The sequence below is a fragment of the Phodopus roborovskii genome, unplaced genomic scaffold, assembly GCF_943737965.1.
Source record: "Phodopus roborovskii unplaced genomic scaffold, PHOROB, whole genome shotgun sequence".
NCBI classification, from domain to species: Eukaryota; Metazoa; Chordata; class Mammalia; order Rodentia; family Cricetidae; genus Phodopus; species Phodopus roborovskii.
In genome coordinates this window covers 50,804,277-50,828,550 of record NW_026126407.1, presented here as the reverse complement: position 1 = coordinate 50,828,550, position 24,274 = coordinate 50,804,277, and the positions used below count along the sequence as shown (strand labels likewise).

Below are 24,274 nucleotides of genomic sequence, written 5' to 3'. Positions count from 1 at the left end.
GCCAAATGTATATCTTTGAGGAATTCTATTCAAATTCTTTGCTTTTTTAAAAAATGGAGTTATTCTCTTATGGTAGGAATTATTTACATATTATCAGTCTACTTCCTGACTTCCTCCCTCTGTTTTGTCTATGATATGTGCTTGAGCCTGTGAGCCAATTTCTTGAAGTATGAATTTGTCCACTTACTCAGGTGCATATCCACTCACCACATTATTGCCTAGCTTATGCCTTTGCTATTTCTTTGCCTGTTAGGTAGCTTTGAAATAGCTAGTTCCCACTGTCCTCTGCTGGCAGCATATTCATCTGGAAGAGTCTAGATTCTTTCTCTTGAGAGCCTTTATTCCAGTGGAAGACTTGGGGTATCTTGTATCAGTCATTCTGAAATGCAAACTAAAAATCTCCATGAGGTCATTCTTGTGAGAATGGTTGAGGCTTTAGCCATCCCTCAACAGTAGGGACTTCTTGTCACACTCTACCAAGCTAAACACAACCCCTTCCTAAAGCCCACAGATGGGCACAGCACTTAGTGTTACTTTCTCTTAACTTTTTCCTGGGGTTGTATGACCCTGATGCCACTCAGTCTTCCTCAGAGTGTCAGAGTCTCTCTCCTCCATTACATATTGCCCCTTCCATGTCTTGCTCTGCACCTGTGCCCTCTCCTTCCCTTGAGCCTTCTCACCACGGATCTTCCCAGGCTGTGTGCTACTCCATTCTGCTGCCATACTTCATGGCCACACTATGCTTTTCCACATTTCCCTTCAACATGGCTCCTGTCATACTTCCTGGTTGTCCAGACTCATTTTTCAGATGGCCTTATTCTTTCTAGAAGCATTTGACCTAGTGAGCCATTTCCATCTTGATTTTTTTTTCCACCCTCCTGGCTGCCTTTGAATTTTTTGTTTCTGCTTATATCTGTTCTACTTGTTGCCCCTCAGACTCATTGCCAAATCCACCTACCTTGTCATTTCTGAATGTAACAGTTCCTCAGGCCCATTTCTGCTGAACTCTTTGGGAGCAGGATGGACATCTGTGATTTTGTTGGCCTGCCTATCCATTAATACCTTCATTTTGGATAGGTTATACAAACTTATTATTTATTAAAATAACTAACAAGATAAGAGTTAATATTCCCTTTTAAAAATTGTCCACAGATAAATATGCATATATATATGTACGTACACATGGACATATGGACACATGGACATTTTTATGCTCATATTTACACATGCATAGAACTGTGGAATGCTTTCTTTTTTTTATTTCAGTTTTACTTCAATGAGATGGTCTCCTTATATAATGCTGGTGGGCCTGGAGCTTGCCAAGAAGCTGTGACTGGCTTTGAACTCCCGATCTTCCCGCCTCTACCTCCCAAGTGCTAGAATTACATGTGTGCCCTACTCTCCCCAGATTTCAGCCATTTTTAATATTATTGCCAGATGGGGAATGTTTTTCTGTATATGTTTCTCTTACTGGTTGATGAATAAAGCACTGTTTGGCCAATAGAGGCAGGAAGATAGGTGGGACTAGGAGACAGGAGAATTCTGGGAAAGGTAGACAGAGAGGTGCCCCAAGGGGATGCCATGTAGAGACTGGGAAGATGGGATGTGCCAGGCGTTGTCTGGTAAGATAAGGCCATGTAGAAATACATAGATTAGTAGTTATGGGGTAATAATTATGACAGAGTTAGCCAGTAAGAAGCCCTAGCTATCAGCCAACAATTTTATAATTAATATAGCATCTCTGTGTGTTCATCTGGGGCTGAAGCGGTGGGATCTTGTGGGAAAAGAAACTCCAGCAACAACTGCCCCTGTTGAACACTCACTTCTTTGTCCACGGGCAGGTGACAAAAGGCTATTCAGAAGAGGCATTTGGGAACTTTGATAGAAATGTTTTTGATGGTCTCAGTGATTAAAGGTTATGTTGTCTATAAATTTAATTTTATTTTCAGTTTGGAAAGAGGACATTACAATTTCAAAGATAATAAATGTTTTTAATGAAAAGGAGTCACTGGATCTGCTAGAGTTGAGGATCTGTGGCTCAGCTTACTTCCAGGTGTTGTTATGACTGCTCAAGGGAATTTAAAATATTCAAAAGACCCTCACAGGGATCTTATGATGTACCTGCCCCCAAAAGGTCAGAGCCTTATTCTGGATCTTCTTTGTGGATGCTCCATCATGCAAGGCCTTGCAGAAACTGAGGAGATGTTATAAAATACCGGGGCTTCTGATTTGTGACTCGGAGACCAGATACTGTCATCTACATTCCTGTTGAGTATGTATGGTCTTAGTTGCTTTTCTATTGCTATGAAGAAACAGCACAACCACAGTAACTTATAGAAGAAAGAATTTGGGGGGTGTTACAGTTTCTGAGGGCATGTCTGTGACTATGATGGTGAGGAGCATGGTGGCAGGCAGGCATTGACACTGAAACAGTAGCTGAGAGCTTACATCTTGAGATACAACTAGAAGGCAGAGAGGGAGGGAGGGAGAGAGGGAGACAGAGACGGATACACACATACACACACACATACACACACACACACACACACACACACACACACACCCCTAGGAATGTCATGGGCTTTTGAAACCTTAAAGCCCACCCCCAGTGACATACCTTTTCTAGTAAGACCACACCATCTAATCCTTGCCAGATAGTTCCACCAACTAGGCACCAAGCAGTCAGATTTGTGAACCTACTGGGGCCATTCCAGACTAGGTAGAGCATGGGGGTAGTTGAGCAGGAGTCTGGTGTTTTTATGCCCAATCATAGCACAGTGGTAAGCCATGGGATTATACTGTGCTTACCGTCCTGGTGACCAATGCTGGACAAGTCACACAATGGGAGGTAGGAGCAATAGGGTAAGCTTGGAGATAGTGGGGTTCAGGAGAAGTTGAGATTACTCAAGTTGGATTCTCTCTGCTTTCTAAACTTGCCTGGGGTAAAACCTCAGTGCAAGGAAGAGTGAAGTAAAACCTTTCCTGGAACACATTCTCCAGGCACAAATCCTATTAGCATTGTGCCCATGTGCCTAGTTAAACATTGAAGCTCCACAGTGTCAGAGGGCCCCCAACATGGTCATTTATGCAGTGGTGTGTTGAAATGCATTTGTCACTTGAAATGGGCATGAAAATCAGTGAGGCCAGGTATCAGGTATTTGTGTTATAATTTATTTTGAGAGATCAAATAGTAAAATTTAGAGTATTAATAAAGGGGAAAGTATAGTCTATTTAACAAATATTCATATCAAAAACATTTTTGAGGATATTGAGTCAGGGTCAAGCTATTTAGATACAGATTCTGAATTACATTAAAATTCTTTTATATCTATGTATGGCTGTTTTGCCTGCATATATGTCTGTGTACAGTATGTATGCTTGGTGCCCTTGGAGGCCAGGAAAGTATGTCAGATCCCCTGGAACTGGAGTGACAGACAGTTGTGAGCCACCATGTGGGTGCTTGGGTTTGAACCTGGGGCCTCTTGAAGAGCAGCCAGTACTCTAAACTTCTAACTAAGCCATCTATCCAGCCCATGAATTACATTTTAAGCCAAATTTTCATCTCCTTTAAGATTTTCTGAAGATATGCAAATGTTCCTAGTACTTCCAGTTTCTTTTCCTATCTGTCCTGTTTCTGAAGTGGCTATTGTTACTGCACAGGGAAAAGTTTACCTTGTATTATTGGCCCCTGAATGCTATATAACTAGAGTTCATATTTAATGGTCTCATACTTAGCTATCCTTCTTGTCCCACCTATTCTCTCTCTGTTGTAGTTTTTAACCCCCTGGTGGCTGTTTAGTAACGGTAGAAAGAGCTACCTCCAGTTCACTGCATCCTATCAGTGGGAATGAGTGTGGGTCTTCCTGTTCATTATGGTAGCAGACAGCCCTATGCAGTTACTTAAAGTTTAAATTGTATTTAAAACAGCAACAAACAAGCAGATTCTCCATCATACTTGCCTTGTTTGAAGTGCTTGGTATCTGCATATTGTTCTAGGCTCCTGAACTAGACAGACATCAGCAAGAGACTGTTCTGTGCATCATTTTGTTCCTTGTATCAAGTTCGGGGCCTTGAGTAGAGGCCCATTTCATTTTCTGGGGCCATCTAGAAGCTCCAGCTCTGGTTCTAGCACCAAGTCCAGTTCCATGTGGCTGGGTTAGACATGTAAGCCACCACATGGAGTTCATATTCTTTTAAAACATAATACAGATAATCAAAATATGTAGCAATATAGAAAATAAGCATTTCCTGTCATCCTGGGCCCCTATTACATGTTGGTATACAGTGTGGTTAGTATTAACAAAGCCAAGCCCAGTTTTAAAGAAGAGTTTACTTTCCTGTGACACTAACTTCTCTATGTACTCGGGGTCATCTTTGGGGCCAGCACCTCTCCTCTGGAACCTTCCTTCCTGGGCTTCTGCCTGCTTCCGTCTCTCACAGCAATGGTTCTTCCAGGGCCTGGAGTGGAGTTCACTTGCCACCATGTGGTCAGGAGTCTCTGAGGGCTCCTCCAGCCCCTTCTCTTGAGTGAGGTCTGTCTCCAGACCTGCCACTCTCCTCGTCCTGTCCTCATACAAGGGCACTCACTCCCTGCCACCTTGTGTATGCTTTCAGCTCGTGCATGAGTTTACAGCACAGTTGTTGATTTTCTTCAGGCTTAAATGACAGTGGGAAGGTGAGTCCCTAACTCCCTGACCTTCCCTCAGACCAGAAGATCAGCTTCGCACGAGTGTGCAAGCAGCATTTCAGAGGGTTTTGCAAATCTACCACACAGACAGTTTTGATTCTCCTGAGAAGAAAGAAAATGAAAGATTGCTGCTACACAAATGATATCGGAGACCTTGGGGAGCCTCCAAGGAAAAGGATTTGGAACTAAGCCAATAGCTGTGATCCCCAGTGCTTGGAATGCTGAGTGGGAGGATTGCAACTCTAAGGCCTGCCTCAACTACAGAGTGAGTTCAAAGCCACCTGGGGAACTCAATAAGACGTTGTCAGAAAAAGAATGATGAGGGCTAGGGATGTAGCTCAGTTATAGAGCCTGGGTCAGTCTGATCACCTAACTCAAACAAACATGGTTGGGGCCTTGAGTCTGCTATGTGTCCCAAAAACAAGGAAATGAAATCAGAGAAATTGCTTCAGACACAAGAGCATCCATGACACAAAATGCTCATCAAAAGAGCAACAGTTCAGAGAGATGGCTCAGGGGTTAAGAGCACTGGCTGCTCTTCCAGAGGACCTGGGCAGGCTCAATTCCCAGCACCCATAAGGTGTTGTTCACAACTATCTATAACACCAGTACCCTCTTCTGACCTCTTCAGGTACCCGGCAGCCACATGCTACACAGATAAACTTATAGACAAAATATCCAAGAGAGACACAGACACACACATGCTCATGTGTGCACGTTGCACGTGCAAGCACTCATTCACACACACACACACACAGAGAGAGAGAGAGAGAGAGAGAGAGAGAGAGAGAGAGAGAGAGAGAGAGAGAGAGAGAGAAATTTTCAGTAATCATGTCCCTCAACTGCAGTGTGATTTGGAAGAAAGCCAGAAACTCTGGTAAACATTCTAGAAAGCATCCAGTGATAAAACCTTGAGTGACTGACTACTCACATAAAGGGTTAATCAAGTTCTTAAGAATCCTCTTTCCCTTTGTATAACCTGAAACTTACAGAAGACATGGCACTTTTGGTCTGTGAGTCTGTGTCACCATCCTTCCCAGCTGAAGATGTTCGGCAGAGTTGTGGATGCAGGAACCACAGCCCAGGAGTCAGCACAGGTCACCCTTGCCCATAAACCCATGCCTGGGTGAAGAGCTGGCACCCTTAGCTCCCATTTTGGTGCCCACATGTTGGAAGTACAGCGAGGCTGTGTGGTGCCCACATGCTGTGGAGGAGCTGTGTTAGCAGTCTAACACTCCAGCTGGGTGTTGCCCCAACTTTTTTGCTACACTGCAAAAGTGAGAGCTATAAATCTGGTGATTCTTAGAGATATCTTGTGAAGGTCAAGTTTTGTTTTGTTGAGTTTAATCTCTCACAGACTTTTGAAATCTTGCCATGTAGAATTTACAGTTCTTCAAGGTTATTTAACCCCATTTTTTATTTATATGTTTTTCCATCCTAGCTCTACCACATTATCTATTTCCCTCGGCTCTCCTGATTCTTCCCTTCTTCCTCCCATCATCCTCTCTGCTTCTGGCTGTCTCACCCAATCTCTTCTGGCCCCACTATCAGCCAGTCAGTTTTTTTGTTAACCATGAGCATAATCTACAGCAGAAGACAGGTTGGAAGATGCTAGAATCCTTTTCTAAAAGGAACTTTGACATTCATTCATACACCCAGTCACTAAAACTGGTCATCAGTGTGTACAAGATAGAGTTTTTGTCTTCAAAGAATTGATGACAGTCATCCCTTGGTACCCTTGGATGACTGGTTTGAGGATTCCCTATGGACACCAAAATATGAAAATGTTCATGTCCCTTATGTAAAATGTCATATTTTCATAAAATCTATACACATTTTCCTATATACTTTATCTCTAGATTACTCATAACACCTAATATAGTGTAAATACTATGTAAATTTTTGATACACAGAATTATCTAAGCAACAGACAAGGAAAAATGTGGTGGTTTGAATGAAAATGATCCCCATGGCCCCAAAGGGAGTGGCACTATTAGGAGCGGTGGCCTTTTTGGAGTATGTGTGACCTTGTTGGAAGAAGTGTATCACTGGGCATGGGCTCAAAGCCAAATGCTCAAGCCAGGCCAGATTGTCTCTCTTTCTGCCTGCTGCCTGCTGATCCAGCATCATTCTGCCTGCACAGTGACATGCTTCCTGCCATAGTAATAATATACTAAACCTCTGAATCTGTAAGACAGTCCAGATTAAGTGTTTTCCTGTACAAGAATTGCATGGTCATGGTGTCTCTTCACAGCAATAGAAACCTTAAGATATATCTGTATATGTTCAATACAGAGACAATTTTTCTTTTGTTTTTCATGTGTGTACATGAGGCGTGCATGTGTATATGTGTTCTCATGTGTGAGCACACTTATGTGTGCATGCATGTGAAGGCTTAAAGTTGATGTTAGGTATCTCCTTCCATGGATTTCCAACTGTTTTATTGAACCCAGAGCCATCAGTCTGCTGAACTAGTTAGCTGGCTTGCTCTGGGAATCCCAGCTCTGCCTGCCTAGTGCTGGGATTATAGATAACTGCCACATCTACCTCACTTTTACATGAGTTTTAAGCATCTGAACTCCAGTCCTAATGAAGCATTTTATCCACTGAGCCCTCTCTCCAGCTCCACAGATACAATTTTCTGAAAAAAAAATTTTTTTTGATCCACAGTTGAATTCGTAGATGAACAATCCCAGGTGAAGAAAGCTGACTATACTTAAGAATACTTAGGGGATGGAGAGATGGCTCCGTGGGTAAGAAAGCTTGCTGTGAACCCATGATGATTGGAGTTCAGATCCCTAGTACCCACTTAAAAAGCTACATGTGGCTATAACCCCAGTGCTGTGGGGGGTGGAACCTGAGTGGGTGGGTGGAGGCAACTTGCTTGCTGCTGCCTTAAGTCTAGGTTCAGTGGTAGAACTTGTCTTAAGGAAATAGATGGACAGTGATAGAACAGGATACCCAGCATCCTCTTCTGGCCTCTGTGTATGTAGAACACAAATACACATATTGAAAATACACAAGGAAATTTGGACCTAGAATCCTAGCTACTTAAGGGGTTGAGGCAAGAGGATAAAATAGTCAAGGCCAGCCTGGGCTACAAAGTGAGACTGAATTCAGCCCAAGCAACTTAGTAAGACCTTGTCTTAAAAATGGGAGAGGATTTTCTAAGCCCCTGTCTCTCCCCCAAGGATCTATAGGCAGTTCTGGTTCCTAGGAGAGCAAAGAGATTTCCTTCTTTTTTTGAGTAGGCACTAGTAAGTTTCCCCTGCTTTTGTAACTGACTCCTCACCCATGTTCTTGCAAGCAACCCTAATTAAACTCGCTGGGCTACCAAAAAACACAAGATACAGAGACTCAACAAGAATGGGAGGTGAACAAGAGAGGTTAATGTTGATGAATATGACCAATATGCAATATATATATATGTATGTATATATATATATATATACATATATATATATAGTGTGTGTGTGTGAATGAATGAAACTCATTGTGTATGATTAATGTATGATAATAAAATAAAGCACTTGTCTAGCATGTGCTAGGTCCTAGTTACCATCTCCAGTGTGGAGGAAAAGATGAAAATATTCAAGGAGGTGAACCATGTAAAGCCCTGTATGTAATTTCTTTCACTAGATGGGAATGCATTAGGAAACACCTCCCCTCTCTGCAGCCCTGTAAAATGAAGCTGATCAAAGATATGAGTGTTGGTGAGATGAAAAACATGAATTATTAAGAAAGCTTTCAGGAAATAATACTAATTATTTTCCTATATATGCACATTTAGCAAAATAAATACTTTGTCTGCCTTATTTGGGCCTTTTAGCCTAGATGAGCTATTCTAGTCATATCAGAAGCCAGGGCTTATGAGTGTGGTTACCCATTAAGTCATTATCACTAAGGCCTAAGACTTCCACTAGGCTCAAGCCAGTAACTTTTCTTTACAGTGGATCTTACTGGACAGCTAAACCTACCTTTCTGTTTTTCTGTTTCATGCTGGGTTCCTTTAATGTGGGCAGCAGGATTCACTTTAAATTTAGTTCTCCATGTTGAAACATAAATAAAAAGATACTTATTTTATCAGTCAGACTCCCTTGTTTTAGATGCCTATGTAGGTTCAGTCTTTGTGCAAGAGCAGTATTGTCTCTACAAATTGGTCATTCTGAGCTCCCCAAGACAGATCCACTTCAGAGGCAGGTTTGGAGCAGTTCTGAACCTGCTTTCCTGTGTAGAAGGGGCATGAAAGAGGCTGCCGAGGACGAGCAGATCAAACACCTCATTGGTAATAATAGTTACCGTAATCAGGCATACTGTGCACTGAACACTGCTATAAGGGCCCTAGATGGACTCTTGAAGTATCCGCCTCAGTCTCATGGGGTGGTCCTTTTCTAAGCCTCACCCCACAGATGGAAAAATAAGATGAGTAGGTCCTACAGTTAACAGGCGATGGAGCCTGAGCCTCATGCTGAGGGCTTCTCTTCAAACAACCACACCCTTATCCTTGTATTGGCTGCCTAACACAGCCTGGCACTACCACCCTTCCCATCCAGTGTCTGGCTTTTCCACCAGCCCCTTCCTTACTCTTTCTTCTTGCTTTCTTGTGGCATCTATGATGCAGACTCTGGTGACATCCATGGGGAGTGCATTACACACACACACCACACACTACACACATGCTACACATACACACACCACACTACAGACATGCTACACACACACACACCACACTAAACACATACTACACACACACACTACACATACACACACCACATACTACACACATGCTACACATACACACACCACACATACAGACACACACACTACACATACACAGAGATCCAGCCATACTGAGCTCAGCACCATCTGTTGATTATACCTGCCAAAGACTTTTATTGGAGAAATCCCCACAAACTGTTCTAGAAATATCCACTGTCTGGGGATGTATGACTGGGCTGACCTCTCTTGGAGGACATGCTGCTCAGAAGGCTCTGTCCTAGTCTGATGGTACTGCCATAACAGAATATCACAGACTGGATGGTTTATAAAGAGAGAAAGTTACACCTCACAATCTGAAGGCTTGTAAGTCTCAATCAAGGCATTGGTACTGATTTGGTTGTCTAGTGAGGGCTGTATCCTTCTGAGGGAAGGACTTGTCTGCAGGGCTGAAGGAAAAGCTACCAATACTACAAAACACATTTATAAGGACCTCAGGCTTGTCCACAAGGGAGGAGCCCTCCACAGCCTTACCACAACTTGTAGCCCTGCCTCTTAATTCCATCATAGTAGCAGGCTTTGAGTTTTGGAGAGGACAGTAAGGTGGTCTCTCTCATGCTCCTTTAACCCCCTGCGTGGTGGTGACAAAACCACTGTCACACCTGCTCCTCTGCCATCTGGGCTCCCTCTTCACTTGGACATAGCTGGTGTGTCCTATGGTCTGCTCTGTGTCCCTCTTAATGTACTGTAGACAGGAAGTGCTTGGTAAAGTACTCGGTGAATGAACAGTGGCCTGGTATCCCAGATACCAAGCAACAACCAACCCCAGGAGTACACGCACTGAGGCATGTTTTAGGGTTGTGGCAGCAGAGACAGGCTGCTGTTCAGGCACTGCACTCCTCCAGGAAAAGCTGTCTGTATCTTCTCTTGCAGTGCAGCTGGATGGTTTCCTGGATGCAGGACCCTGCCTGGTGTTGAGATCAGGGATGGACATTTACAGATCAGAACCAAGCCAAGTAGACTGTGGAATGGGCCCCCAGTCTGTTCTGCTTCCTTCACACAGCAGGCACAAGATGCCTTCGTGGAAGAACTGTTAACATTTATTTTAGTTCTCAGAGGTCAAGCATGTAGTCAGCCATTCTCTTCAGAGTAAACATTATAGAAACAAATGGTACACCTTGGAGGCAAATGGTACACCTCTGAGGCTGCGTCTGTCTGGGAAAACAGAGGAAGGCAATCATGAACTTTGGCACTCACGTTTTTTTCACCAGACTTCCACTTACAGGAGTGTGCTCTCCACCCACGGAGAACAAGACCCTGCTGTATCTCAGCCAACCGTGGTTTCCATCTGTGCTGATTGTAATTTTTATCCATCGTAGGTTTGAAGACATACCTGATATCGGGTCAGAGAGCCAAGGAGTCTCACTGCAGCTGTGCAGAGGCCCTGCTTTCTGGCTTTGAGGTCATTGACGGCTCACGGGTGTCCTCAGGCCCTAGGGGACAGGGGACAGCATCGCCAGGGAGTGTCAGTGACTTGGCACAGACTGTCAAAACCTTTGATAACCTTAAGGTTAGTTTTTTTTTTCCTCTCCTTCTTTCTTCTACAACTTTGTAGTAATTCTACAGTAAAACACACAATAAACACCATATGGAAAATGACTCAGGATGCCTTTCAATTTAGTTTTCATAATTTAAGAGTTTAGTATAAAGTTAGTTACATTGTACATTTTTAATATGCTTGCATTTTTTAGCATTTTTATATACCTCCGTTCCCTCTCTGTTCTTCATAAAGATATTTCTCATTTGAGTTTAGTTAATTTTTTTTCTGTAACCTGTAGTGTCTTGGAGACCTCTCAGTAAAGGTAACTCTCCTCACACTATGCTTTGAGAGCTGGAATTTGTTTTATTTTGGAGACCACCTTTAATACTCTCCATTTCTTGAAATCCACAATTTTTTGATTATTTTTTAAATTTCTCTTTCTTTCTTTCTTTTGTTGTTGTTGTTGTTGTTGTTGTTGTTTTTCAAATCAGGATTTCTTTGTGTAGCTCTGGCTGTCCTGGAACTCACTCTGTAGACCAGGCTGATCTTGAACTCACAGAGATCTGCCTGCCTCTGCTTCCTGAGTGCTGAGATTAAGGTGTGTGTTACCACTGCCTGACAATTTTGTGGTTATCTTAAATTGTGTTGGTACAGGTGAATCTTGCAATGCAGTTCTGTGAAGAAGAGAGCATTGTTGAGGACACTCTGGCCCCCAGAGACCTCCCGGGGGCAATCTAGAATTGTCTATTTCTAGGCTGCTATGTCTTAATAAACTACCAAAGAATTCGCACACTCAACCTTGGGCAGAAGAAATTTTACTCCTTGTAAGCTGTTTTTTCCTTATCACATTGGATTTAATTTCCCTACTGGCACCCTCTTTATGTTTTTACTTTTACTTTATTTATATTCTCTCTCTCTTTCTCTTCCTCTCTCTTCCTCTCTCTCTCTGTATGTCTGTGTTTGCATGTATGCCTCTGTTGCCTGTTGGTATGTGTGTGTACATGTGTGTGTGCGCGCATGTTCATGCAAGTACTCATGCTTGAAGGCTGGAGGTTAGCCTCTGTTGTTATCTCCAACTTAAAAAAAAAAAAACAAAAACAAAACACAGGCTTTCTCACTAGTACGTGGGGCTCACCAGTTAGACAGACTGACAGGACAGTGTCCTGTCCCTGCCTCCTCAGCACTAAGAGCCTAAGTGCATGTCATCAGACCCAGTTCTTCATGGGTGCTGGGATCAAAGTCAGGTTGGTCTCATGCTTACATTGCAAGCATTTTACTCAGCCCTTCTGTTTATTTTCACTTTAAATATTTGATGTCTCCATTTTTAAAAAGAGATCTAGATCTAATAGTTCTTTGCTGTTTGGAGCTTTCAGATAACAAAACGGTAGTATGATATGGTAACAGCTGTGGTCTAGTATGACTTAGCTACATTAATTAGCAGATTTAAAAGCTAAGTGCATGTCCACAAGCTCAAGAGTTTGTATAGGCTGAGTATAGTAGCTTATGTCTATAATTCTAGCACTCAGGAGGCCGAAGGAGAAGGATTACTGTGAGTATGAGACCAGCCTGACTAGAGAACAAGATCCTGTCTCCAATATGCTGCAGTATCCAAGCACCCATCATCCTTATTACTTCTGGTCATTGCTGTGTCCAGGTTTATGAAAAGCACTCATTTATCATCATAGTCATGTGCTTTATTAGTTTAATGAAGCTGTGCTGCAGGTGCCAGATGGTCAGCACTATCACTGACCTCTGCTTTCTAATACTTTGCCAGATAAACCCATTCCCCAGTCATGCTAACCTAAATGTCCCCAACGTTGCCCAGTGTCCTCTGGGAGAGAGGGGAAGAACACTGAGCTACAAGCCTGGGTGACAGCATGTCTGACTTTGCCTGAACAGCCTGCCTTAGAGATGGGGACAGGTACTTCACCATCAGCAGAAGGGGCTTACAGACTGACTCAACACAGGTAGGGAAGGGTAAACATGTGGCTTTCCAAAAGTGTTCTTTTACATATGGAAGAAATAGTTTCCTCCAGGCCTCAAACTGAGCCTTATTTAAATAGGAAAATAGAGTTCAAAACTCAAAATTAATGGCTTATGTTCATCTGCCTGCTGGGCATGCATGACTGAGTTCCCCATGACACCCTGGCTTCTCTAGCATCAGGGAGTCTATGACTTAAGATAGAGTTCTCTAATATTAAAAGACCATTTTCTTCTAGTTGTAAAGATGTTTGGATCTGAAGGAAAAAAACTACTTAGCATATTCTATCGCCATGTACACATTTCCAAATAACATGAATTCTTGGAAATGGAAAACAGGATCTATCAAGTTGACTGAACTGCCAAGACATTTGTGAGAGGGGGAAAAGGTCTTCGTGTCCCTTTCAGGAGAGAAGGGTCACTTAGCTCATGGAGTACCATTCCTGGCTTCTAGGTGGATAGTTTGGGCACATGGTCAGAATTTTTCTGACTAGAGCTGTCCCAGAACATTGGAATCATTTGGATTCACTTGGGGTACACAGAACCTGAAAAGATGAAGAGCAAGTCACACCATGAAATAGCTACTGCCAGGAGCCCTTCTTACAGTCCCATCTCCCCAGCAACAGAAGCGAGCAGACATCCAGTCCTGAGTACTCAGTAGCACTGGTAACTGTGCTATGATTCTACAGAGAGGGCAGAACCCTGAGTCTGCACCCACGGCAGTGAAGATGATAATCAGCCCTGTAAGATCCTGTGTCCAGTAGGAGATTTTGTAAAATGCCAGTTGACTGCTCTGCATTCTTTGTGCCATTTTCTCCAATACACCTGTCAGTGCCTTGAACATGTGACATTGGTCTGTTGCCTTGGTGATTTTGTGTGCCCTAATATTAGCTTCTCCATTGCACCGGAATCCTACACAGCATCTGTTTACTTCCCCTCAGCAGGCTGCTTTTTCTTTGTCAGTGACCACTTCATGGTAGAAGGTAAACTCCTTGTGGATTTATGACCCTGTAGCCTGGGGAGGCCTAACATAAAATGGTGTCTCTCAAAATATGTTCCCTTATGCAATTCATTCTCAGGAGGAACACAAGTATGAGATGCAAAAGGGACTCTGGTCTGGTTGACTTGTGAAATTATGAGTCAAACAGCCCAGACAGGATTTCCTAGCCACAGGGCTGCATTAGCAGCCTGTTCCAAGAACTCGGAAATCAGAGAGGTGTTTAGGAGGCAGTCTGCTGCTATATATATAAAACCCAAACCAGCTTCAAACTCACAATCCTGTTTCAGTCTCTCGAGTACTGAGAGTAAAGGCATGCAACAACACATTTGACCCTGTTTCCCACAATTACAAGTCAGAAAATGCTTTCAAAAGAAATTTTGAAGCCCATGAGATAGCTCAACAGGTAAAGGGGCCTTCACCAAATGCTGACAACTAAGATCAGTCCCCAGGACCCTCATGGTGACAGAACTGACTCCCACAAGTTGTCCTGATTTCCACATGCATGCCACAGCGTGTATACAACATAAGTAAACAAAAATTCAATAAGGAAATTATGTTGAAGTGAAAAGATATGTATAATATGTTTAATGAATATTATCAGATTGCAGTGTTATGTGTAAATGAAATTTACTGAAATACTAAATACTTCCCTTATTTTGTTTTTCTGTTGGGATATTTACACAACATAGTAACAATCTTTCTTCACAGTCTGCTGAAACTAATCTATATGTTTTTTTCTTTTTTTGTCTTTTTAAGATAGGGTCTCATGCAGCCCAGGCTGGCCTGAATCTCTGCCTGTGCTTCTGGGATTACAAGATTCTGGATGAATCTAGTCTACCCTTCACTTGAATTTTTTTTTTTTTTAACCAACCTTAGTTTTGAAGTCCAGAAGTCCTGTAGGGTTGAGGAATTAAAGGTTCAGTAATTCAGTGTTCTTTGAGTCTTTACAAGGTGGCTTTGAGATCTTGTGTCTGAGTTTTACAGTTGTTTATTCACGATTTTGCCACCAGTGTTCCTGCACTTCTGCTTCCTGTTAGCAAGTCTGGGGAACTTTTCTTTTCTGTGATAATTGCTGCTTTGTGTTTTCCTCTAAGGATTCATGTCTGTTTACTTCTGAATATTTTCCCAGCAGAAATCATCTGTTCTGAAAATGCTCTTGCCCATACCTAGTCTTTTTGTTTGTTTGTTTGGTTGGTTGGTTGGTTGGTTGGTTTTTGGTGTTTGGTTTTCCAAGACAGGGTTTCTCTGTATTGCCTTAGACCTTGCTCTGTAGACCAGGCTGGTCTCAAACTCACAGAGATCCACCTGTCTCTGCCTCCTGACTGAGTGCTGGGATTAAAGACATGTGCCACCAATGCTCAGCCCTAGTCCATTTTTTTTTAAAGTGACAAAGACCTGACCACAGGTGGTATAGTTAGCCTAGTGACTTCTTCCCAACATGGAGCACCCAGTGTGTGGTGGTTAGGGTTAAATCGCTTGTTGTTTTTTTGTTTTTACTTGGGGCTTATTGTTTTTTTGTTTTTACTTGGGCTCATAGTTCCTCCATGACTGACTATATTCTCTTCTTTGCTTTGGTTTCCTCTTATGTAAATGGAACTTATTGTCTCTGTATTATGGGTGTTCTGAGGAGGAAAAAACTGAGACACAAAGAGCTTCGAGAACTCAATGATGTCTTTTGTCACAGAGTATTGCTTACCCCAGCCAGCTGTGTCCAACTTGACTGTCATGATGGCAGATGCTTCTTCTAGTACTGGTGCACATGGATAACACATGGATAGTCAGTAATCAGTAGACTAAACAAGCACATCCCGGACCTCACTGATATTTCTGTTCCCTAAAGTCTTCCCTGTTCCCTCCTGTGGCAGTTAGGAAAAGGAACAGGTGTTGACCTCAAAATGATTTATCTTGCAATGGGAAGTGGCCTTGAATAAAAACAGACAAAAACCAGCAACCCTACTTTCTAACTCTGTGCAATGTATTCTGACCAGAATTAGAGTGTGTACATAGAAACATGTCAGAAACAGTTGAAAATGTGTCCGTGTGTATTAGAAGAGTATACATGGACTTAATACACACGGACTTTCCCTTCAAAGTCCATATCCACCACAGGGGATTGGAAAAGGTGAAATGTGCTCTTGATGAGTTTCCAAGGACTCTTGGGTTACCCAGGCAACAGCCAGAAAACTCCTTGGCCTGTAGGTATGCTGTTTCCTGTAAGTATGCTGTTTAGGGGACTGTAGCACTTCCTTTAGTGTGTATACCAGTAGAACCACATCAGAGGAGCCAAGGTAGCAGTTACAGCAGTTTGGGTCATTTCAGGCAATCAGGGTCTAACAGATCAAAGTGCTAGGCCCTCCTTGTGACAGGAAAGGCAGCCAGAGTAAAACCCATGGTGGTCATGGCCAGGAGCTCTTGAGTCAAACCCCAGAGTCCACAAACCATCTGTCTTTAGAAGGCTTATGTCATTGTCTATGTGCTCAAGCTTGTATGTGTGTAGTGTATGCATGCATATATATATGATTATACACATACATATACATGTGTTCTTGTGTGTGCGTGTGGTAGCCAGGGGAGGGCATTGGTTGTCCTGCCTTATCACTTTCCATCTCATTCTGTGAGACTTGAAGGTCTCTCAGTTGTACATGGAACACAGTGATTTTTAGGCTAGGCTGTCTATCCAGTAATTCCCAGTGACCCTCCAATCTTGCCCCAGCTCTAGCACCAAGATTACAGGCTGCTGGTCATTCTAGCTTTTTTTAATATAGGTGCTGGGATCTGGGTATAAGTCCTCATGCCTGCATAGCAAGTGCTCTTGACACTTCTCAGCACCAGGTTTCGTGTGGTCAAGACTGCAAACCTGACTGCCACTCTGTGTCTTTAGCACATAAACATTTCTAAATCATAGCTGCTGCCATTCCAATAGTGAGTTTTCCTATCATGTCCGCCAGCCTTGCTCCACAGTGAGCCATGCCCCCACAGGTATAGGAAAGGCTCTTGTCTGAGTTGGTGGGAGGTTCTTGGTGACAATGGGGATGCCAGAAGCAGAGGGGAGAGATGGACATTTTAGCTGAGTGGGTAAAGTTTCACAGATGTGTCAGTGCTCAGCAAAATCTGAGTTATGAGATGTTTCAATTCAGATTGAAATTAAGCTGGAGAAACAATCAAAGGGAAATTGCTGTGGTGGTGTAGAGAAAGTAGATGCCTCATGCTGCAAAGGGGCCTCCAGACTTTGTTGAGACAGGAGAGTGTCTTCCCTGGAGAGGAGATCTTTCTGAAATTTTTAAATTTTCATTTGTTCTAAACTTTTTTTTGTTTGTTTTTTGCTTTGTTTTTCAAGACAGGTTTCTCTGTGTAGCTCTGGTTATCCTGGAACTTGCTCTGTATACCAGCCTGGCCTCAAACAGAGATCCACCTGCCTCTGCCTCTGCCTCCCATGTGCTTGAACTAAAGGCATGAACCACCATTCTTGGTTTTTGTTCTAAACTTTTAATCAAGAAAACCTCCCCAAAAGAAAATGGCTGAGAAAGGAGACTATCCAAAAGCCTCGTTTTCAGAGTTCAGTGAAATGATCTGCCGCAGGTCCAGGTCCCCCGGTGCCACCCTGCTAAGAAAGCCTTGAGATGGCAGCTGTCTGTTACCACCACGTTCCCACTTGTCCAGCCTTTTGCCCATGGCAGACATCACCAATCAATCAATTCCCTCCATGTAGCCAAAATGTGCTCTTAAAATCCTTCTCAATTGAAGGGTCTGTGAGTACCTCATGAGTAGAGCTGGCACACAAAATTAAATGGCTTTGAAGCATGTGGTGGCACATGTCTATAATCCCAACACTCGGGATGTGGAAGCGGGATGATTGCAACTTCAAAGACAACCTGAACTAGACTGTGTAGTGAGTTTGAGGATACCCAGGGCTATATAGTGAGACCATGAATTAAAAATACTTATTTTACTTAATTGTGTGTGTGTGTGTGTGTGTGTGTGTGTGTGTGTGTGTCTGTGTGTTGATATGTATGCACACTTGTGTTGGTGTCCCATGGAGGCCAGAAGAGGGTGTCAGATCCTTGGAGCTGGAGTTACAGATGTTTGTGAGCTTCCTGACATTAGTGTTGGGATCTGAACTCTGATCCTCATGATTGAGTAGCAAGCACACTTACCCACTGAGCCACCTCTGCAGCCCTGAGACTGTGTCTTAAAAATAAAAATAAAAAGCTGTTTTTTAAACTCTCTGACACACTTCATATGAGCATCCTTGGTGTCCTTACAGTGACATACTTTAGGAAGACATAACTCCATTTTGTAAAGGAGGCTTTAAGAGGCCTTCCACCTGTTAGAACCAGGGCCACTGTGTCAAGGTGGTGGCAGTGTTAATAGCTTTAACCACTGTGTAGTTACTCTTGAGTCTTGATGTTTAAAAGTTGTCGGAGATCTGGGAGTTGATGGCGCACACCTGTAATCCCAGCACTTGGGAGGCAGAGGCAGAGGCAGGCCTATCTCTGTGAGTTCGAGACCAGCCTGGTCTACAAGACAGTCTCCAAAGTCACAGAGAAACCCTGCCTGTCTCTAAAAACCAAAAAAAAAAAAAAATTGTCGGAGAAATATTTACTATTTCTGTTTCACCCTCCCATTTTCAAGACTCAAATGAATGCCTTCCAAACCATAAAGTCAACCTGTCCCCACTAAGCTGTGTCCCTTCTTTCCTTAGTCAACTATTGGTTAGTGAAATGTATATTATGCCCCCTGGAGGACAAGCCAACCACTGCACTGGTACCAATGCAAGCTCTCATCACCCTTCTAAATAAGGGATACCAGTTCAGAACTAGGAATCTCTTGGGCCCATTTACTTCATCCCTTCATTGGGGACCACAGGGTCACTTTGTACTGGATATTGGATAATGTGTGCATGCATGTGTGTGTGCATGTGTGTAGGCCAGATGTCACTGACAGGTGTCTCCTTCAGCCACTCCCCATCTTAGTGACACAGTCAGTGTCACTGAACCTGGAACTCCTTGATTCATCTGAATTAGCTAGCCAGTAAGGCCCAGGAATCTTCCTGTCATTATTTCCCCAGTGCTGGCTGGAATTACAGGTGCTCATGGCATACCCGGCTTAAAAAAAAAAAACATGGTTCTGGGAGATGTTTGTGTGGCAAGTTCAGTACTGACTCTTAACATTGTCCATTAGCAAATGTTTGAACTTTAACCTAGTCAATAGAAGACGTTTTAAAATCATTTTTTGTAACCAGGTGTGGTGGCACATGCCTTTAATTCCAGCATTCAGGAGGCAAAGGCAGTCAGATCTCCATGAGTTCAAGGCCAGCCTGGTCTACAGAGTGAATTCTAGGACAGTCAGGGCCACACGGAGAAACCCTGTCTCAACATGCCCCTCCCCCCAAAAAAGACTAACCTGAGATATATGAGATACCATCCCATAAAAATTACTATACTAATTTAACAATGGGAACAGTTCAGTCTTGTTGACATATCAGTTTTAGAGTGTAAGAAAATGCTAAGGAGATGGGTCCATGAGGAAAGTGCTTGCCACACAATCTGAATTTGATCCCCTGAACCCACTTAAAAATAGAAGGGGAAACCAACTTCATGGAGCTGCCTTCTGACTTCAGCATGCTCCCCAGCCCAGCACATAGACACACACAACTGAGATCAAAAGCAAAGAATGCAAGCAGACTCTACCTGTGAGCTAGTATATTTGTTCAGATATGCTAGTTAGTAAAGAAATATGGATGTTCAGTCTGCATTATGTCAGATTCCTAAACTACATGACCCCTTAGAACCTTTACCCTTTTACTTCATGTGGCGGTGATCGATCCGTGACCTCAGTTTGGATGTGAACCTGGGTTATACTCTTGCTCTTAGGCTATGAAGTATTATGCCTTTTAATTTCCCAATAATATCTAGTCTTCCACAATTAATCCCAGAGCTTACTAGTTCTCACTGAGAAGAAATCATCTTCATTAGTAATTAACCATTGTCATCCCGTGGCGGTCCCTAGGCTGCCGTGTCGCGTTAACAATAGTTAGTAACTGTTTAGGACATAGTGAGTTCCAGGAACTGTGCTAGGCTGTACTCATCCCATTCAATCCTTAAAACATCTCTCCAAGAAAAGTTTTCCCATTCACCTCACACATGGGGGTCCTGAGATAAAGTGATCTTAATGGGGTGGGGGGTTATTGAAGGTAGTAACAGCTGAGACTCAAAGCTCCTGGATATGAGAATGAAGATTTCCTCCTTCTACCCTGGCCTGTACTGAGTCATACTTTTGCTTCCCTTGGAATTTATGGATCAACACGTATCCCTAGTTTTCAGCCCAACTCAGGCTGTATATGCCTATCACCCAGTGCTCATAGACCAGAGCCTAGCTATTGTTCAAGAACTGGTGATCAATTTGTTCACTAGTTTATCACTTTAATGTGATTCATATAGCAAAACCAATTTAATCATGTACAATTCAGTTTACAGTATATTTTCAAGGTAGTATCACCATCACCATTACTTCAGAACATCTTCATCACCCCTTAAAAAAAAAAAAAAGGAAAACCTGTCTTACTCCAGTTAACTGATGTAACAAAAAACTACCAACTGGATGACATACACAATAGGAAACTGTTTCAGTGTTGGAGAGATGGTTTGGTGGCTAAGTTATTAACCCAGGTTAAGAGGGTTTAATTCCTAGCACCCAAATTGGGCAGATCACAACTGGCTTCCTCAGACACCTGCTCACATGTGCATATGTAAGCATAATTAAAAATAAATTAAAAATTTAAAGTTATTGCTCACTGTTCTGGAAACCAATATATTTGATATCCAGTGAGGACATAATCCTGGTTCATAGATATATGGGAGAGACAAGAGCATTAATTGGTTCTGTTTTATAAAGGCAATAATCCCACATATACTAGCATGGGCCCCATAACTTAATCACCTACCAAAGGCCCTACCTCCTATTACTGTCACTGCAGGAATTATGCTAAGAGAAGGGCACATAAACATTCAGCATAACCAATAGCTGTTTGCAGTCACTGTTTTCTCTTCACTCCTAACAACCATTAATCTGCTTTCTCTAGAACTACCTTTCCTGGGCATTCCACAACTTCTCAGATGGAATCACATAGTATATAGCCTTTTGTATCTTATTTTTATTGTGGTTGTTTGCTTTTTGACAGTGGATATCCCTGGTGGACTGACCTGAAAGTCATTATGTAATTGTGTGACTGGGCTGTCGTTGAATTAGTGACAGTCTTCCTGTCAGCTTCCCAGGTTCTGGGAATGCAGGTGTTCACCGCCATGCCTGGCCTTTTTTTTTTCAGTGAGCATGATAGAGGGCACCCAGGTACACAGACTTGTACAACACACGTGGAAGGCTTCAGGTAACATGGGGCCAGACTCAGGTGAATGGCAGTGAATGCACAAGTCTGGGAAACTGAGATCAACATCCCTAAACAAGACATTTGTAACCCTTTGTAAAACTCAGAGGACATCGTAGGAGATGAGGCAGAGGAGCTGAAAGATGAGAAGGGCTGCAAAATGTCATCTGCTAGGTAGGCCATAGCTATTGCAATCATGAAGTCCCTGCAGCTCAATTACCGGCATTGGACTAGCACAATATTGGCCTTGTCTGCAGTCAGTAATGGATGAGGTAGAGCTCATGGGACTCTACCCCTCTGTGCTGAGCTTACTGGCTTACTGACAGATCTGGAAGAGCGTGAGTCATTGTCTGCCTACTGATAAATCCACTAGGTTCTAGTGGATAATTCCAAACCCATGGTCACACCAATGGTTCTAGATAAACTCTGTGGGTCACACACAAAGCAAAAAGATGGGAACATGGGAAAGATTTGTAGGAAGGAGGGGAAACTGGCAGGAGAGAGATTTTAAAAAAAGAGTGAGGCTGAGAGTAATTAATGTACTATATGCACATATGAAATTGTTAAAGAATAGATTTAATTGTAAAAAAGCATATTATATCAAAGGTTTGTGTGTGCCAAAGCAGGTGTTGGGGTTTTGATTTGTCGTGACTGAGTGACATCCCCTAGTATGAATGAGCACAGTTGTTTGATCTGTCAGTCAATGGGCATTTGTATTTCCTTTTGGCTGTGCTGCCCTGAATTCAGGTATAGATTTTTGTTTCCCTTTTCATGCTGCCAGTTTGTTCTTAGGTCTTCCTGAACCTGTGCAGTTCACTGAGCCTTCCACTTGCTTCCTTCGTTTCTGTGTGAGGACAGGTTTTAACAACACCCCTGGGATGTTTGAACTGTGTATCATGGAGGTATTCTGCAAGTATATTCCTATGGCCTGTGTTTTCTCTCAGACTTGCCCTTCTTGTGGAATCACATTTGCTCCCAAATCTGAAGATGGTGCAGAAGGAGGAGCTGTGCAAAATGGCTGTCAAGATGAGCCTAAGACCGGCACCAAGGTAACAAGCTCATGGCTGTTGTTCCTGTCAGTACCTCTCCTGGCGCATCCACCTAAGGTGACATTCCTGTCTCGTCAACTTCTTAGTTCTGAGAATAACTCCTCTTAGGAATAGCGTTCCACACCTTCTAGGTGTGGGGTTAAATAGACCAATAAATAAAATGGTGGCAGGGCTGGGATTGTAGCTCAGAAGAGAAAGTAGAGCATGTGTTTTGCATGTGCAAGGCCCTAGATTTGATCCCCAGCACTGAAGAAAAATAAAACAACAACAAAAAGCAGGATGGCCAGTTAGAGCCAATCCATATAAAATAAAACTGGATGAGATTTTCCAGGGCATATAGGTCCAAAGTCTTCACAGAGCTTTGGGCTGGGCTTTATACTTGGTAGAATGCAGAGGTGCAAGGGGGACAAAGTGGCTCCTCCAGATAAGAGATGACCCTAGAAAGGGGCTTCTGAGGCAGAGCTAACAGCCTGGAGGCTGCCTGAAGCCAAGGCTTTGAGACCAGGGCAGACTGGAGTGGAAAGCAGAGTAAACCCTGAACAAAGAGCTTCAGGAAGGCTTTGGAAACTGGCTCCTTGGACACACACCCCCCCCTTCTACATCTGCCAGTATCAGCAAGGGACTCAGATGGGATATTTCTCAGAGCCAGAGGCTCCCCAAACTAAGTCCTGTTCTTCCTTCATCCAGAAGTCTAGGCATTCCTACCCCCAGAATCTTCCTTGAAGCTCCTTGGGAAACACATTGGCCACAGCTCTCTTCTGTGTTAAACTCATCTGTTTCACTCCATGGATGTTCTAAGACCTCTTTTTTTCTGACTGCTGAACACCCAGACATCCCTGTCCCAAAGCAGGGCCTTGGGCAAAGCAGGGTTAGGGGAAAAGTGGAATGATGGGTGGGAATAGATTCACAGTCCTCTGTGTGGAAGCTCCAGCATGCTGGGGGTTTGGGGGGTGAGAACCAGCATGTACTCCTGGCGACTACACTCCCTCTGCTCCTTCCTCTTTGTCTTGAGGCAGGCTTCTGGAGGACCCAACTCCAAAACCCAGAATGGACTCCTGAGCCCTCCTCCAGAGGAGAAGCTCACCAACAGCCAGACCTCTCTGTGTGAGATCCTGCAGGAGAAGGGACGGTGGGCAGGTGTGAGCTTGGACCAGTCGGCCCTCCTCCCACTGAGGTTCAAGAACATCCGTGAGAAAACTGATGCCCACTTTGTAGATGTCATCAAAGAAGACAGGTAAGCCCCACAGCCTGTGATGGTGGCAGTCTTCGGGAGTTGTGCAGCCTGCGATGGTGGCAGTCTTCGGGAGTTGTGCAGCCTGCGATAGTGGAAGTCTTCCGGAGTTGTGCTCTTTCTTTGTGTTGCCTCATCCATGTTTTTATTTTTATTCTGAGTTAATTTGAAATTCACTGCCTGATCTACCAACTTCTAGCATTTTATTTGTTTTTATTTTTATTATTATTATTATATTTCTTTAGTGTGTGTGCTCCTGAGCATAATACACATTGGAGGTCAGTTCAGGGTTCAAATACAGATTGTTAGGCTTGGTGGCAAAAGCCATTACCTGCTGAGTCATCTCCCTGCCCTTTTTTTTAATTGTTTTGAGTACCATACAAAGAAATAGGCTTTATGATATTTTTATCATTATATTTTGTTCTTATTTGCCCTCCCCCAACTTTTGGGGGAATAGTAGTTGACTCAGGTTCTTGTTGTGTGGTTCTGGTTGGCCTAGACCTTACTATGTAGATCAAAATGGCCTTGAACTTACAGCAATCCTTCAGCTCCAGCAGACGTGTGTGCCACCACACTCAGTCTGTATTTGTCTTATCATTCATTTTTCCCCCTTCCTTCCTCTGTTCCCTTCTCCTACCTCTCTTCCTTTCCTCTTTTTATGTTTTTGAATCATTTGAGAAGAAGTATTTT

The 24,274-nt window shown here is 43.1% G+C and overlaps 1 protein-coding gene across 2 annotated transcripts in view; it reads left to right on the top strand.

The window, feature by feature from the left end:
* Adcy9 (adenylate cyclase 9) overlaps positions 1–24,274 on the top strand; it is a 130,207-nt gene that overhangs the window by 80,101 nt on the left and 25,832 nt on the right. Inside the window, exons 3-5 of one of the 2 annotated variants that reach the window (XM_051181316.1) lie at positions 10,783–10,973; positions 22,249–22,410; positions 23,370–23,587. In XM_051181316.1, coding sequence (XP_051037273.1) covers positions 10,783–10,973; positions 22,249–22,410; positions 23,370–23,587 — 571 coding nt within the window. The remainder of the gene's footprint in view (positions 1–10,782; positions 10,974–22,248; positions 22,411–23,369; positions 23,588–24,274) is intronic. The other variant, XM_051181317.1, reaches the window with a different exon arrangement.